This window comes from Thamnophis elegans, chromosome 17 (genome assembly GCF_009769535.1).
Source record: "Thamnophis elegans isolate rThaEle1 chromosome 17, rThaEle1.pri, whole genome shotgun sequence".
In the NCBI taxonomy this organism is placed as follows: Eukaryota; Metazoa; Chordata; class Lepidosauria; order Squamata; family Colubridae; genus Thamnophis; species Thamnophis elegans.
In genome coordinates this window covers 16,597,114-16,611,020 of record NC_045557.1, presented here as the reverse complement: position 1 = coordinate 16,611,020, position 13,907 = coordinate 16,597,114, and the positions used below count along the sequence as shown (strand labels likewise).

At 47.5% G+C, this 13,907-nt stretch overlaps 1 protein-coding gene across 1 annotated transcript; it reads left to right on the top strand.

Moving 5' to 3' along the window:
- Window positions 1-4: 4 nt before the first annotated feature.
- BANF1 (BAF nuclear assembly factor 1) lies at window positions 5-13,667 on the top strand. Its single transcript, XM_032234455.1, has 3 exons — window positions 5-88; window positions 10,807-10,951; window positions 13,039-13,667. The coding sequence occupies exons 2-3, from the start codon at window positions 10,829-10,831 to the stop codon at window positions 13,183-13,185; spliced, it is 270 nt and encodes an 89-aa protein (XP_032090346.1). The 5' UTR covers window positions 5-88; window positions 10,807-10,828; the 3' UTR covers window positions 13,186-13,667.
- Window positions 13,668-13,907: the final 240 nt, after the last annotated feature.

Sequence of the window (13,907 nt, the reverse complement as noted above, 5' to 3'; positions counted from 1 at the left end):
CCCTCGGGCCTTAAAGCCGCCGCCGCCCCCGCGACCCGGAAGCAGACTCGCGGGTTGCGCGGGAGCAACGGTTGGAGCGTGAGAGCAGGTGAGAGTCCGGAGGGAGGGAGGGGGGGGGAGACGGCGGGGCTGTCGCGGCCGCGGGGGGGGAGGGGGCGCCTCCGCGGGGTCAGAGGTCGAGAGGGAAGTGGGGAGGGAGGGAGGGCGCGGGAGGCCGAGCTCGTCACTAAACGAGGAGGAGGGGGGAAGGGACGCATCGACCGTCTTCTGGGCTCGTCTATGGGGAATCGTCCAACCTTTGAAACAGCCCCAAATCATAAGTAGCTTCTATAGTAATACACACACACACACACACACACACACACATACATTATGGCAGTGTTTCTCAACCTTGGCAACTTGAAGATGTCCGGACATCTTCAAGTTACCAAGGTTGAGAAACACTGTATTATGGTATGCAGTAGATACATAGATACAACCTATATTTAAAAATATAGGTGTGTGTCTGTCTATATATGTATTCAAAACCTTACATATGTTTATATATGTATGTATGTGTATATACATATACATACATCTACATACATACACGCACACATATTATGGTATGCAGTTCTGTGTGTGTGTGTGTGTGTATATATGTGTGTGTGTATATATATACATACATACATACATACATATGTTATATTTGTGCTGATAAATAAATAAAGGGAGACTAGTATAGATCTATTTCAAGCTATTTAGTTCTCATCAGCTAGCCATACCCTTGCTGGGAATCGAACCTGTGCTCTATTGTGCTCTCTCTATATATATGTTGTATTTTTGCTGATAAATAAATAAAGCAAAAATACAACACAAATGTACAAAAGGCAACAGTAAAAATATTGGGTTTCTGTCGTGATGGACTTTTGTGACGAGCCAATGGACAGAGAATGGAAGCAGTTAGCTTCCTCCCATAATTGGGGCATACCAATTATTGGGGCATACCAGGGATTGTGACACTATATATATATTATATATATATATATATATATATATATAAAGTCTCCCTTAAAGTCTCCCTTTATTTATTTATCAGCACAAATGTATATATATGTATATGTATGTATGTATGTGTATGTATATATATATATATATATATATATATATACACATACATACATACATACATACATCATACACATACATACACATATACATACATACACACACACATATACAACGTATATTTAAAAATGTAGAGGTTTGTCTGTATATGTTACGTTATGGTGGCAAATAACTAATAAATATAAGCAGACACACAGACACATACACACAGAGATATGTCTGTATCTGCTTATATTTATTAAATATTATTTGCCACCTTTCTTCCCGCGGGGCTTCTACAGGCAGCTCACAATAACCGACAGGAAGACATGAAAAGTGGAAACTAAACAGAAGTAAAATAATAGAAGGATAAAATAAACAATGACAAAGAAAGTGAGAAAACATCACTATGAGAACAAAAAGGGGGATGCTATCTCTCTTTCTCTCTCTCTCTCTCTCTCTATCTATCTATATAATGTTTGTGTGTGTACACATATCAGCAGTGTGCGTATGCATACACGCAATATTTAAGTGAGAATATGTGTGGGGGTGTATAATATTAACTATGCATGTATGATATATAGATATAATCAATATAATTATGTGTATAATGATAATTATATATATAATTATGTGGGTGAATATAATTATATGTATGTGAATATAGATTATCTATATAAGAATGTGGGACACAATGTCTTAGTGGCTAAGACGCTGGGCTTGTCGATCAGAAAGGTCGACTCCCCAGCGCTGCATAACAGAGTGAGCTCCCGTGACTTGTCCCAGCTTCTGCCAACCTAGCAGTTCGAAAGCAGGTAAAAAATGCAAGTAGAAAAATAGGAACCACATTTGGTGGGAAGGGAACAGCGTTCCATGCATCTCCGGCGTCTAGTGATGCCAGCCACAAGACCACGGAGACGTCTTCGGACAGCGCTGGCTCTTCGGTTTTGTAATTGAGATGGATCACTGCCCCCTAGAGTCGGGAACAATGGGCACATATGTGCCAGGGGAACCTTTACCTATATAAAAATGTGTGTGTATGTATATGTATGCTTGGATAGGCTCTTTAAGGTGGCCCAGTGTGTAGAATCTCCTTGCAAAAGATAAAGGGTGGAATCCTTGCAAGAGAAGCTGCCTTAGGTTACGCAGGGTGAAGAAAATCCCGGGTGGAGCTCCATCGGTGACCAGGGGAGCTAAAACGGTGGTTGGAAGAGGGGGTGGAGGGAAGCCACGGATTCCTCAAGGACCAGGGCGGTGCCCGAGGGGACCCTGCACTGTGCCCTGGGAGGCCTTAGGAGAGGCTTGAACCAGGCGGCAGAAGCCACATAGCTCTGCGCTCCGGCCACTAGAGAACTGGGTGCGGTGCATGGGGCCCTTTGAAGCGTCTGGTTCCCTCCAAGGGCTGCTCCAGATGGAGAGTGTGGACGTAGCCTGATACTTCAGCTTGACTTTCAGCAGGCTTTCCACAAGGGTTGTGTTAACTGACCGTCACTGGTGATGGTCATAACAGGTCACTTCTGTCCGCCTTCATTCTTGAAGTGTGAGAGCAAGTAAACGTAATCTTAATATTTCTTAGTGTTCTAATCTATTTAAGTAATGAATGCTTTAATATCTTTCTTTCTTTTTATTTCTTTCATATCTTGTAAGCCATCTAGAGACAGCTTGCGGGTCAGATGGGTGGCATAAAAGTGTAATAAATAAAAGAAATAAAAAAAACTTGCAAGAGGAATCAAAGCCAGCTCAGGGGAGAAAGGGCCAGAGGCAGGTCTTTGCATCTGAACGGTTTCTAATTTGTTGCAGCCCCATTAACTGCTTTGGCCCGGAAGGCGTCTGCGTGAGGTCAAAGCTGCACTTTTACAGTTCCTAAAAAGCATTTGTGATTGTGTTTACCTACAGCAGTGGTTCTACAGCAGAGCTGGCTGGAGAATTCTGGGAGTTAAAGTCCACAAGTCTTAAAGTTGCCAAGTTTGGGAACCACTGACCTACAGGGAAGAAAAAAATTCAGCCACAGTAGCACAGAGCAGGGGTGGGCAATTTTGACCCCTTCCGGTGGGCTTTCTTTTTCAAGCTTGCCCGCCAGCCCCATAGCTGGATGAAGGATTGTCCCATGGCTTTCTGGGTTTTCTCTCCTTCCCACCAAAATTGTGCAGTGAACTGGCAGTCCTCGACATATGACCATAAGGGTGCCTTCCCATTACAGTTGCATGTCATAAGAAGCGATCCATCTGGTTTTATGACCTTGTTTTGCAGTGGTTTTAAGCAAACCTCTGTGGCCATGAAAGCGAAGGGATGCGGTTTTGCTGAAAACCAGACATACAGGAAGTACGTCTGGTTTCTGAATCACAATTGAGCTCTCTTGCTAAGCGAGACGGCCGTTAAGTGAATTTTGCCTATTGTACAATCTTTCTTGCCGGGGTTGTTCAGTGAATCGCTGCAGTGAAGTGAGTAACACGGTTAGGTGAATCTCTGTCAGAGGCCACCTCCCTCTCGCTTGTGCAGTGACAGTCTGCCATGAACTATGGGGAGGGTGGAAGAGAGGGAGGGGGGAAAGTGAAAGTTACACCTGCTTGGGGAAAGCGAGAGTCGCTGATGTATCCCTCCCCCAACCCCCAAGATGCTGTTTCAAGGCCAGCCGGCTGGGAGGAGAAAGCAGGGTCAGCGTTCCAAATAGCATCCAAAATTAAATCAGAGTCCAAGGCAAAGTATTCCTCAAAGTTCCAATTTATGAACAGAGCCACGTTGGCACATCTGGGAAAACCCGAATCTGAAAGCTTCCCGGTTTTCCCCACCCAGTTGGAAGTTCAAGATCTTGGCCCCATAACCCACAAGTCCATCCCATGGTCCCATCTTCCACTGCCACACTGGCAGCTTCCACCCATCCAGTTCCGGTCAGGCGCAGAGGTGCAGAGACAAAGGATGACCTTGGCTTTCTAAAAAGAATGTGGTTATGGCTACCTATCATCTAACTCCGTACAATCCCATTTTCCCACCATAGAAAAAGGCATAGTAGAATAATAGAAAGTGTGGCAGCCAAAGACCCAAAAGAAAAGACGGCCGCAGGCCTGACAAGCAGCTGCATGCCAACCTCTCTGTTTGAAGTGACCGTTCTCAAAACATATTGCTTGAACCTGATTGGTCAGGAGGGGAGGGGAGTGATGGGAGGTAGTTAAGGGAAGGGAAAGTTGCACTTTAGGGATTTGGGCGCATGATTCTCAGGTCTGGCTATGCGCTACTGCAACACACTTGACTTCTAATCAAACTCTGCCCTTCTCAACAAATTTCTCTTTGGAGGTTTAAGTCAGAAGCCCCCAAACTTGGCAACTTTAAGACTTGTGGACTTCAACTCCCAGAATTCTCCGGACATCTTCAAGTTGCCAAGGTTGAGAAACACTGCCCTGGGTGATGGCTGAGAATCTCCAGAGATTAAAGGGGTCCAGAGATGCCCATCCCTGATCCAGCAGATGGCGCTGTTGTGTGACTTTGCTATCTCTCTCCTGACCACAACATTGCTTTATTTAGTTGCATGAAGTGTACAAACACACACACACACCCTGGAAAGAATCCCCGTCTCTGGGCAGCAGCAGAAAGAAGGGTAGCCATGCAGGAATCTCCACAGTGCAGCTGCTCTCTTTCTCATATGGGATTAAAGCGGGGGGAGGGGGGGGTCAAACTCGATTTCATTGAGGGCTGCAGCAGGATTGTGTAGGACCTCGGGGGCGGGGTGGTGTGGGCGTGGCCGGGGGGGCATGGCCAACTCAACGTCATTCGTGTTGGGGGCACCTGTAGTGGACTGAGGGCTCTCGCAGACCAAAGAGGCTCCTGGGCTCCGTTTTAGGCGGCGATGGCCTCCTGCAGCCTTCTGCCAGCGAAAACAGCTCCGGTGGCCGGCCTGAGCCGAGGTGGCGCAGTGGTTAAATGCAGCACTGCAGGCTACTTCAGCTGACTGCTAGATCAGCAGTTCAGCGGTTCAAATCTCACCGGCTCAAGGTTGACTCAGCCTTCCATCCTTCCGAGGTGGGTGAAATGAGGACCCGGATTGTTGTTGGGGGCAATGTGCTGACTCTGTAAACCGCTTAGAGAGGGCTGAAAGCCCTATGAAGCGGTATATAAGTCTAACTGCTATTGCTATTGCATGCGTCTCGAGCTCCGTTTCCGCTGGCAGAGGCACCACGGGCCAGTCCTTCGCTGTTTCCAGGGTGGCCCCACGGGGCCCGATCTAAGCACCCCATGGGCCGGATTCGGCCCCCGGGCCTTGAGTCTGACACACACACACACACACACACACACACACACCCCGGGTTAGAGCTCCGTGGAATGAAAGTGCTTGTAGGCCAGGTTTTCAGAAAGGGGGATCCATTTTATTTTGATGTTTTTCCATAAATGCCCGTATGAATCCTGCCCGGTTCCACCACAAAACCGCGCTCGACGAAACCGCGCTCGATGAAACCGCGTAGCTGACGTCATCAACAGGGCGACAACAGCGCCGAGACAGAAGCACGCTGTAAACGCTAAACCTAAAATTAACCCCTAAACCTAATCCTAACCCTTAACCTAACCCTAAACCTAACCTTAAACCTAACCCTAAACTTAACCCTAAACCTAACCCTTAACTTAACCCTAAACCTAACCCTTAACCTAAACCTAACCCTAAAGCTAACCCTAACCCTTAACCTAACCCTAAACCTAACCCTAAACCTAACCCTTACCTTAAGTTGAATCGGCTTGCTTTCAAAGCGCTATTTAAAGCGCCCTCCTTTCTCCGCGCTGGCTGTTGTCACCCTGTTGATGACGTCAGCGACGCGGTTTAATCGGGTGCGGCTTAGTCGAGCGTGGTTTTGACGGGTCACGTCCTGCCCAACCCATGTGAACTGTTGCCTCGTGCACTGAAGTGACTTACCACCGTTTTTCACCCTGATCAGCTGATCAAAACCCTTGGCAACAAGCTCGCATTTATGGCGGTCATGTGATTGGTTGCCTTTGGTGACCTCCTGCCCCGGGGAAGCCAACTTCATTAACAGCCGTGTTACGAACTTTGACTACAGTGATCCACTTAACAACTGTGGCAAGCAAGGTCCTAAAACGAGGTAGAGCTCACTCAAACAGACGTCTTCCTAGCAAAGGGAATTTCGGGCTGGTTCTGCAGGTACAAGTCATCCTCAACTTATGATGACAATTGAGCCCCAAACCCCTGTTGCTAAATGAGACCATTTAGTGAATTTTGCCCATTTTCCGACCGTCCTTGTCACCGTTGTTAAGTGAATTGCTGCAGTTGTTAGTGTCCGTAACATGGTTGCTAAGTTACTCCAGCTTCCCCATTGAGTTCGACCGTTTGAATGGCCATTTAATGACCTGTTGTAAGTCGAGGACTACTGTACTTAGCTGCTAAGTCAGTGTTTCTCAACCTTGTCGACTTGAAGATGTCTGGACTTCAACTCCCAGAGGGGGCGCTGCTATTTTAAGTGTATAAACAATTCAGTGTTTAGGACAGTGTTTCTCAACCTTGGCGACTTGAAGATGTCCGGACTTCAACTCCCAGAATTCCCCAGCCAGCATCTTCAAGTCGACAAGGTTGAGAAACACTGTGCTAAGTAATAGTAGGATTTCTAGTAACTGTCAGCATCCTGGCTTGGACTTCAAAGCCTCTTGCCTGAGTGGAGAGAGAGAGAGAGCATCGGTTGCATTTCCCACTTAGTTTCCAAATGCAACCCCTTGTAAATTGCTGTGTAGGAGCCTCACACCTTAGCAGGAGTGCTGTGCTGTTTTCCCACAGGATCTGGCTTCCGTCTGCGGAAAGATTCCCTCTTCCCGCGGGCGCAGAAGCCGTTCTTCCTTCTGATGGTGAATTAACTTGCCTCTTTTCTCCCCCCCCTTCCTCAAAGGGAAACCAGTAAAACCAGTTGTAGAGACAAATCTCGCCTGCGCAAATTTAATCAATGAGAGACAGACAGTGCAGCCTCTGCTACTAACAGGCTGGAGCTAGTAAGGTGTTTTATGTTTGCAAGCGGTTGCTTTTCCAACTTCCAAAAATCATAACATTGGAAGGGCCATCAGGGATCATCTACTACAAGTTGTAAGCCTCCCTCCCGAGCGCCTTTTTCTCTGGCAGCTTGGCACCGCGGGCTGCTCCTTCGGTGTTTCACCCGTAGGGCAGATCAAAGTACCCTGTGGGGTGGAACCACCCCCTGGGCCTAGAGTCTGACACCCCTGGAGTAGGGGGTGAAGTTCCCAAGAGCTGACCTGATTAATTCACGAGCCTCGAGACAAAGTTCAAAAAAAACACCCATTCATTTATTAGGACTAAAATCTTGGCAGGGGCTTCTATGGAGTCGAAACTAAATCCCACTTAATGACGCCTGAACTTTACCCCTCTGTCCCCTCCCCTCGGCCTGACGTCATCAATCCCATTCGCCAACAGGGCCTTGCGGGAGGGTTCTGGACATGCCCATTCATCATATCCCAGTTACAAGTATATGAGACTTTTTACTCTGGCCAAAAGTCTGCATGGCATTTTCCTCCCTTCTCAAGCTGATAGTAGTCGTGGACAGCCTGTTCTTGGCAGGGGGTTTTCCTAGCGTCGGATCCGAATCTCCTTGGCTGCAGTTCAGCCCATGGGGCCTGGGCATGCCCTTCCTATTGGCTGCTATCGGCCTTTCCTTCTGCTGTCTCATCCTTTCCTTCTGCTCCTCCCAGAAGCTGCTTTTCAGTCCTCCTGCCCTCTGCTGCCCCAGCTTCCCCTTCGTTCATGTCCTTGGGCAGAGGGCAGTGCCCCAGCCTGAAGGGAACAGGTAGCCCTCTCCTTAACCGCCACAATTGAACCCCAGATTTCTTTTGCTAAGCGGGACAGTCATTCAGTGAGTTTTGCCCCATTTTACCACCTTTCTCGTCACAGTTGTTAACTGAATCACTGCAGTTGCTAACTTAGGTAGATAAGTAAATCTGGCTTCTCCGTTGACTTTGTCTGTCAGAAGGCCACTATAAGGGGATCCCGTTGACCCCGGGACATTGCAACCATCCTGAGTACATGCCAGTTGCCAAGCAGTTGGATTTTGATCCCATGACCACGGAGATGCTGCAATGGTGGTCAGTGTGGAAAATGGCAATTACTGTCACTAAATCAGTGGTTCCCAAACTTGGCAACTTTAAGACTTGTGGACTTCAACTCCCAGAATTCTCCAGCCAGCAGAGCTGGCTGGGGAATTCTGGAAGTTGAAGTCCACAAGTCTTAAAGTTGCCAAGTTTGGGAACCACTGCACTAAATGAACTGTTGTAAGTCAAGCATTGCCTGTATAAGTGGAGCCTGGTCAAGGGGTTCCTAAGTTCCTTTAGAAATTGTTCGCAATATTTTTCTTACAGCATGAATGTTTCTTTTTTAATGCTGTAAGCAAGCCGGCTGGGGAATTCTGGGAGTTGAAGTCCTCCAGGCTTAAAGTTGCCACGGTTGGAGACCCCGCAGTGGAAGCCCCCCCAGAATCCCTTTGCAAGGAGATGGGCAGCAAATAAGTTAAATACATACATTAATAGTAAAATATATTTCTTCTTCTATATCTTTCTATCTATTCTTATTTTTATTCTAGGTTTATTTATTTATTTACATTTTATGTACTTATTTATATTATTTATTCATTTATTTTTATTATATATATATTGTGTGTGTGTTTGTGTGTGTGTGTGTGTGTGTGTGTGTGTTTATTTGTGCTGATAAATAAATAAAGGGAGACTAGTATAGATCTATTTCAAGCTATTTAGCTCTCATCAGCTAGCCATACCCTTACTGGGATTAGAACCTGGGCTATATTACATACTAGGCAGACATCTTAGCCATTAGGCCACAGGCTCTTATCCATTATATATAGGATGTATGTATGTTCCAGCATAGCTCTGGAGCGCCTCAAGCAATTTCAACCAAACTTGGTACACAAATAACTTACCTTCTGGAAACAAATACTGGGGAGTGAGGGGGAGACACCCCTGGTGTGTGTGCGTGCCTCTGTGTGTATCTTCCAGCATAACTCTGGAACGCCTGGGCCGTTAAGGAGAGCAAGTGCGGCATCCTAGAGCGGCAATTGTTTGTGATATCCGTTCCTTCGCAGCTTCCTCTGGAAAGCCAGCCGTGACGTTCATCCTCCAGTGGACCAATGGGGAAGCGCCTGATGGATTTGGGCCAAAGTGCCGGGATCGTAGACATGGCGGGAAAGAGGAGCGCATGGGAGGGGGGGAAGGGAGAGGGCAGGGATGATGGGCATGGGAGTAGAGGGAAGACAGGCCCCTCTCAATGGCTCCCTGTCAGACACGCTTCCACGCCTATAAATACTGGAGCAACTCCAGATTATCAGCAAGTAAATAAGAGAGTGAGGTGAATCTATTTCAGGTGAATCAAGCCAGCCTGAATGTGTATTGGAATGCAGCTCTTGCCAGCCACTGATATGGGATAGGCTCTTACCTGTCTAAGCATGCCCTCTACCCACTCAATCAGAGGATTATTAGTAAAGTCGAACAGCGCAGGGCTTAGGAGAGAGCTGAACTGGGGCTCCATTGTGGAGATAATTAGGATCTCTTGGGATATCTCCTTTTCATGAGAATGTATTTGGGGTGCTTTGCTGAAGTCAAGGTATATTATGTCCGTGGCATACCCTCAATCTATTGAGCTAGCAACTGCACAGCTACAGCAATTGGGTTAGTCAGGCCTGACTTGTTTACGCCAAAACTAGACTGGCCCTGGATCAACAATATTCCATTTTAAATTGCTTTGATCAAGTTTTAGTAATAATTTGTTTCTGGAACTCTGCACGTTGATGTGGCGACCCGGTTTAATCGGGCGCGGCTTAGTCGAGCACGGTTTTGTCGTGCCACGTTTAATAAATTCATTTATTCAGCATGAAATGGAGCTTAGTTATGTGGCATGAGGCTGTAAATTCTGCAATGTCAGTGAGTCAACAGTGGGTCAGAGGAGGAGCCCCTGCAGGGCAGAGATGACAGTTGCTCTAGAAAAATTATGATTTAAATCGAGTTGATTTAAGCCAAGCCTTTTTACTAGTGATTTCAGTCATGATTTCAAACGGCTTGATTTAAATCAAATCCACCCTGGCTTCTGCTCTAATCCCTTTGGCTCTAATAAAGTATATATCCTGGGCTAAACCTGGGCCAGGAGTCTTTCTTTCCTTTTTTTTTTTTTTTTAGGTTCAAAAGTTTTATTTCTTTTAAAACAAACATTTCATCATTCCTCAATCAGTAAGACATCGGAGTACAATTTTTTGTGTGTCAAAATAGTTCTAGTTTACCACCAAATTCTTGTCTAGCCTAATGTATACCCCTCCCTCCCTCCACCCTCCCCCCCAACCCCCTCCTCCTCCCCCCCCCCCGACTTCCCAGAACCCGTACACGGTATGGATTTTTAACAAACACAGTCTAAAATCTATTGAGAAAAAAGAAATAAAGAAATTAATGACATCTCTACATTGATCTTAGCTTCTTCTTGCTGAGCTAACTTTAAACAATTTAAATCATTTCTGATCTTAAGCATAGGCTAACTGGAATTTCTTGGTCCTGTATTTATTTTGTATATTAGTCAATCCATTTTTTCCAGTCTCGTTTATATCTCTCATTTGAGTGATCTTTAAGATATGCCGATATTTTAGCCATCTCGGCTAAGTTTGTGACTTTCAATGTCCATTTGATAGGAGTCTTTCTTTCCTGACTGACCCTCGACCTCTTGCTTCCCAGCCAGGGCAAGGCAGCAGCCAACATGACCACCAGCCAGAAGCACCGGGACTTTGTGGCCGAGCCGATGGGTGAGAAGCCGGTTGGCACCTTAGCGGGGATTGGCGACGTCCTTGGCAAGAGGCTGGAAGACAAAGGGTTTGACAAGGTATCCTTCGGGCCCCTCCGTCTGAAAGCCAAACCTGGATTGTAGCTGGAGGGAGGGGGGGGGGGGCGATGCTGTTTTCCTTTCCTGGATAAATCATTTTGAGCCCCTGAGAAGTTTTGGTGGGGTCCCCGTAGCTTTGGGGGAAAGCAGCCTCGCTTTTCCATGGCCTGTCCCAGGGGGAGAGCCGATGGTGCCCCAACCAGAAGGGCCCGTCTGGGGAGACCTAGAACCAAGCAAGAAACATGAATTGGTCAATGCTTTTCCCATCCTGCCCCCAGGAGACACGGGGTAAAAGGATAATTGCTCCCTTTCCAGTGCAAAATTCATAAACTCATACAGTCACACAGAAGTGACTCTCCGATTTACAACCTTTATAAAAAAAACTGTATAATAAGGACCTGTTTAAAAAAAGCCCCCCACCCCACAAGGCAGCAACTGTGCAATCAAATCAGCCATTTGGTTGGCTCCTCCCCATTTGGGGTCCCCAGGAGACCCCGATAGATAGAACCGGGTTTTTAGGGCTCCTTGGAAACGCAGCAAGGGGGGTTAAAGTGGGATTAGATTCCTGGTGATTGTCCTGCAATCACCCAATTGGCTTTCATGCCTATGTTGGGACTAGAACTCCCCGTCTCCTGGTGATTGGCAAAACTCACCCAATTGGCTTTCCTGCCTAAGGCGAGACTAGAATTCACGGTCTCCTGGTGATTCATCCACAGTCACCCAACCAGCTTTCGTGCCTAAGGCAGGACTAGAACTCCCCGTCTCCTGGTGATTGAGCCAAAGCCAATCTTTCATACCTAAGGCAGAATTAGAACTCACAATCAAAAGCGGAGAGCTTTGTTGCTCTGTTGGGTTTCGCAGTTCTTGGGGACCAGAGCCTTTATTTACCGTATTTTTCGGAGTATAAGTCACCTTTTTTCCTCAAAAAAGAGACTGAACATCCGGGTGCGTCTTATACACTGAATATAGCATTTTTGGCCTCCCGAAGCCCCGCCCCCTTTACCAAAATGGCCGTGCATACCCTTATGGAGGCTTTCAGAGAGCTCCTGGGGGCTGGGAGGGCAGAAATGAGCAGAAAATGGGTTGTCCCCCGTCCCCCCCTCCGGCAGCACTCTATAAACCTCCTTAAAGCTATGCATGCAATTTTTTTGACAAAAAACAAGCCCATTTTCGTAAAAAACGGGCCATTTTTTTTGCTCATTTCTGTCCCCTCGAGCCCCCCAGGAGCACTCTGCAAGCCCCCCCCCGGCTATTCATGCCTGTTTAAAAAAACACGCCCGTTTTCATGAAAAATGGGCCGTTTTTGGGAAGTTTGCAGAGTGCATAAACTTTTTTTCCCCTCTTTAACTGATTGATGAGAATTACATTGATCAAATGCTATGCCAGCAGAAACATCTACCTATCCAGTGTATTTCTCTCTCTCTCTCCCTCTACCTACCTACTGTATTTCTCAATCTCTCTATCCCTCTATCTACCTACCTACTTTTTTAAAAAATAATTGCTTCTTCAAAACCTTGGTGCGTCTTATACTCTGAAAAATACAGTAGTTATTCAATGTATTGAGCTACTTACAGTGGTTCCCAAACTTGGCGACTTTAAGACTTGTGGACTTCAACTCCCAGAATTCTCCAGCCAGCTGGCTGGAGAATTCTGGGAGTTGAAGTCCACAAGTCTTAAAGTCGCCAAGTTTGGGAACCACTGAGCTACTACATTTCTGTGCTGCCCATGTCGCTATCCAAGGACTCTTTAGCCTCCCGTGGCTTTGTTTTCCCTCCGGGGTGTCAAACTCGATTTCATTGAGGGCCGCATCGTGGTTGTGTTTGACCTGAGGGGGGGGGCATGGCCAGCTCAATGTCACTTGTGTCGGGGGGGCACTTGTGGTGGCCCAGGGGGGCTCCTGCAGCCCTCCGGAAGTGAAAACAGATCTCTGAAAGGCTGGATGCGTCCCTCCCGGACTCCATTTTCACTGGCTTGGTGTTTTCAGGGCAGCCCTTGAGTTTGACACCCCTGTTTTAATGCTGTGACGCCAATCCCTGTTGCTCACTGCCCTCCCTTTCCCTTCTCCCCGCTCCCTCCAACGTCTGCAGGCTTATGTCGTGCTGGGCCAGTTCTTGGTGCTGAAGAAGGACGAAGACCTCTTCCGCGAGTGGCTGAAGGACACGTGCGGAGCCAACGCCAAACAATCCAGAGACTGTCACGGGTGCCTGCGCGAGTGGTGCGATGCCTTCTTGTGAAGGTGTGGGGGGTCAAAGCCCGGGCGGGGCTCGGAGGGCTTCTATAGGCAGCTGACACCGTTCCCCTCGATCCTCCTCCGCAAAAAACCCCTCTCGGCTTTGCAGCAACGTACGAGGCGCCTTTCGGGACCCCGCTCCGAAAACTAGACAGAAACGATTGCGCCTTTTTAATCCCCCTCCCCTTCTGCCCCTCCGAGGAGGGAGTGGAGGAGGAGGAGGGCACCGTGTTCCAGTCTCGGCTTCCCCCTTTTTGCAGCTCCGTCTGTTGAATTCTTCCTCCCCTGCTGAATTCTCGGCTTTCCCGGGCTTTACGGTTTAACTCCTGGTTCCAAAACAATTGAGATTTGTATTATGAAAATTGGTGCAGAGGTCCTTGGTCTCTTCTCGGATCTCTGGGTGACTTGACGCCAGCGCGGCTGAACGTCAGGAACCCAAATAATGATTTAAATGTTTTTAAATCAATAAAAATCAGCTGTGTTTAATACTCCAGGGTTCTTGAAAAGTCATTGCAGCATGCCTGGGGGTCACTGGAAGAAGGTTTGGGGGTAGATCTTCAAGGTGCTAGTCTACATGGTTTAGGACTTGGCTACTTACCTCCCAACAACCAATAAGATCGCACAGGTTGGGCCTCCTCCGGGTGCCGTCGACCGGACAATGCTGGCTGGCGACCCCTCGGGAGAGGGCCTTCTCTGTAGCTGCGCCGGCCCTGTGGAACGATCTAC

Coding starts and splice junctions, on each gene's coding strand:
- BANF1 (XM_032234455.1), top strand. CDS start 10,829: ATGACCACCAGCCAGAAGCACCGGGACTTTGTGGCCGAGCCGATGGGT. Junction 10,952..13,038: donor AAGACAAAGGGTTTGACAAG/GTATCCTTCGGG, acceptor CAACGTCTGCAG/GCTTATGTCGTGCTGGGCCA.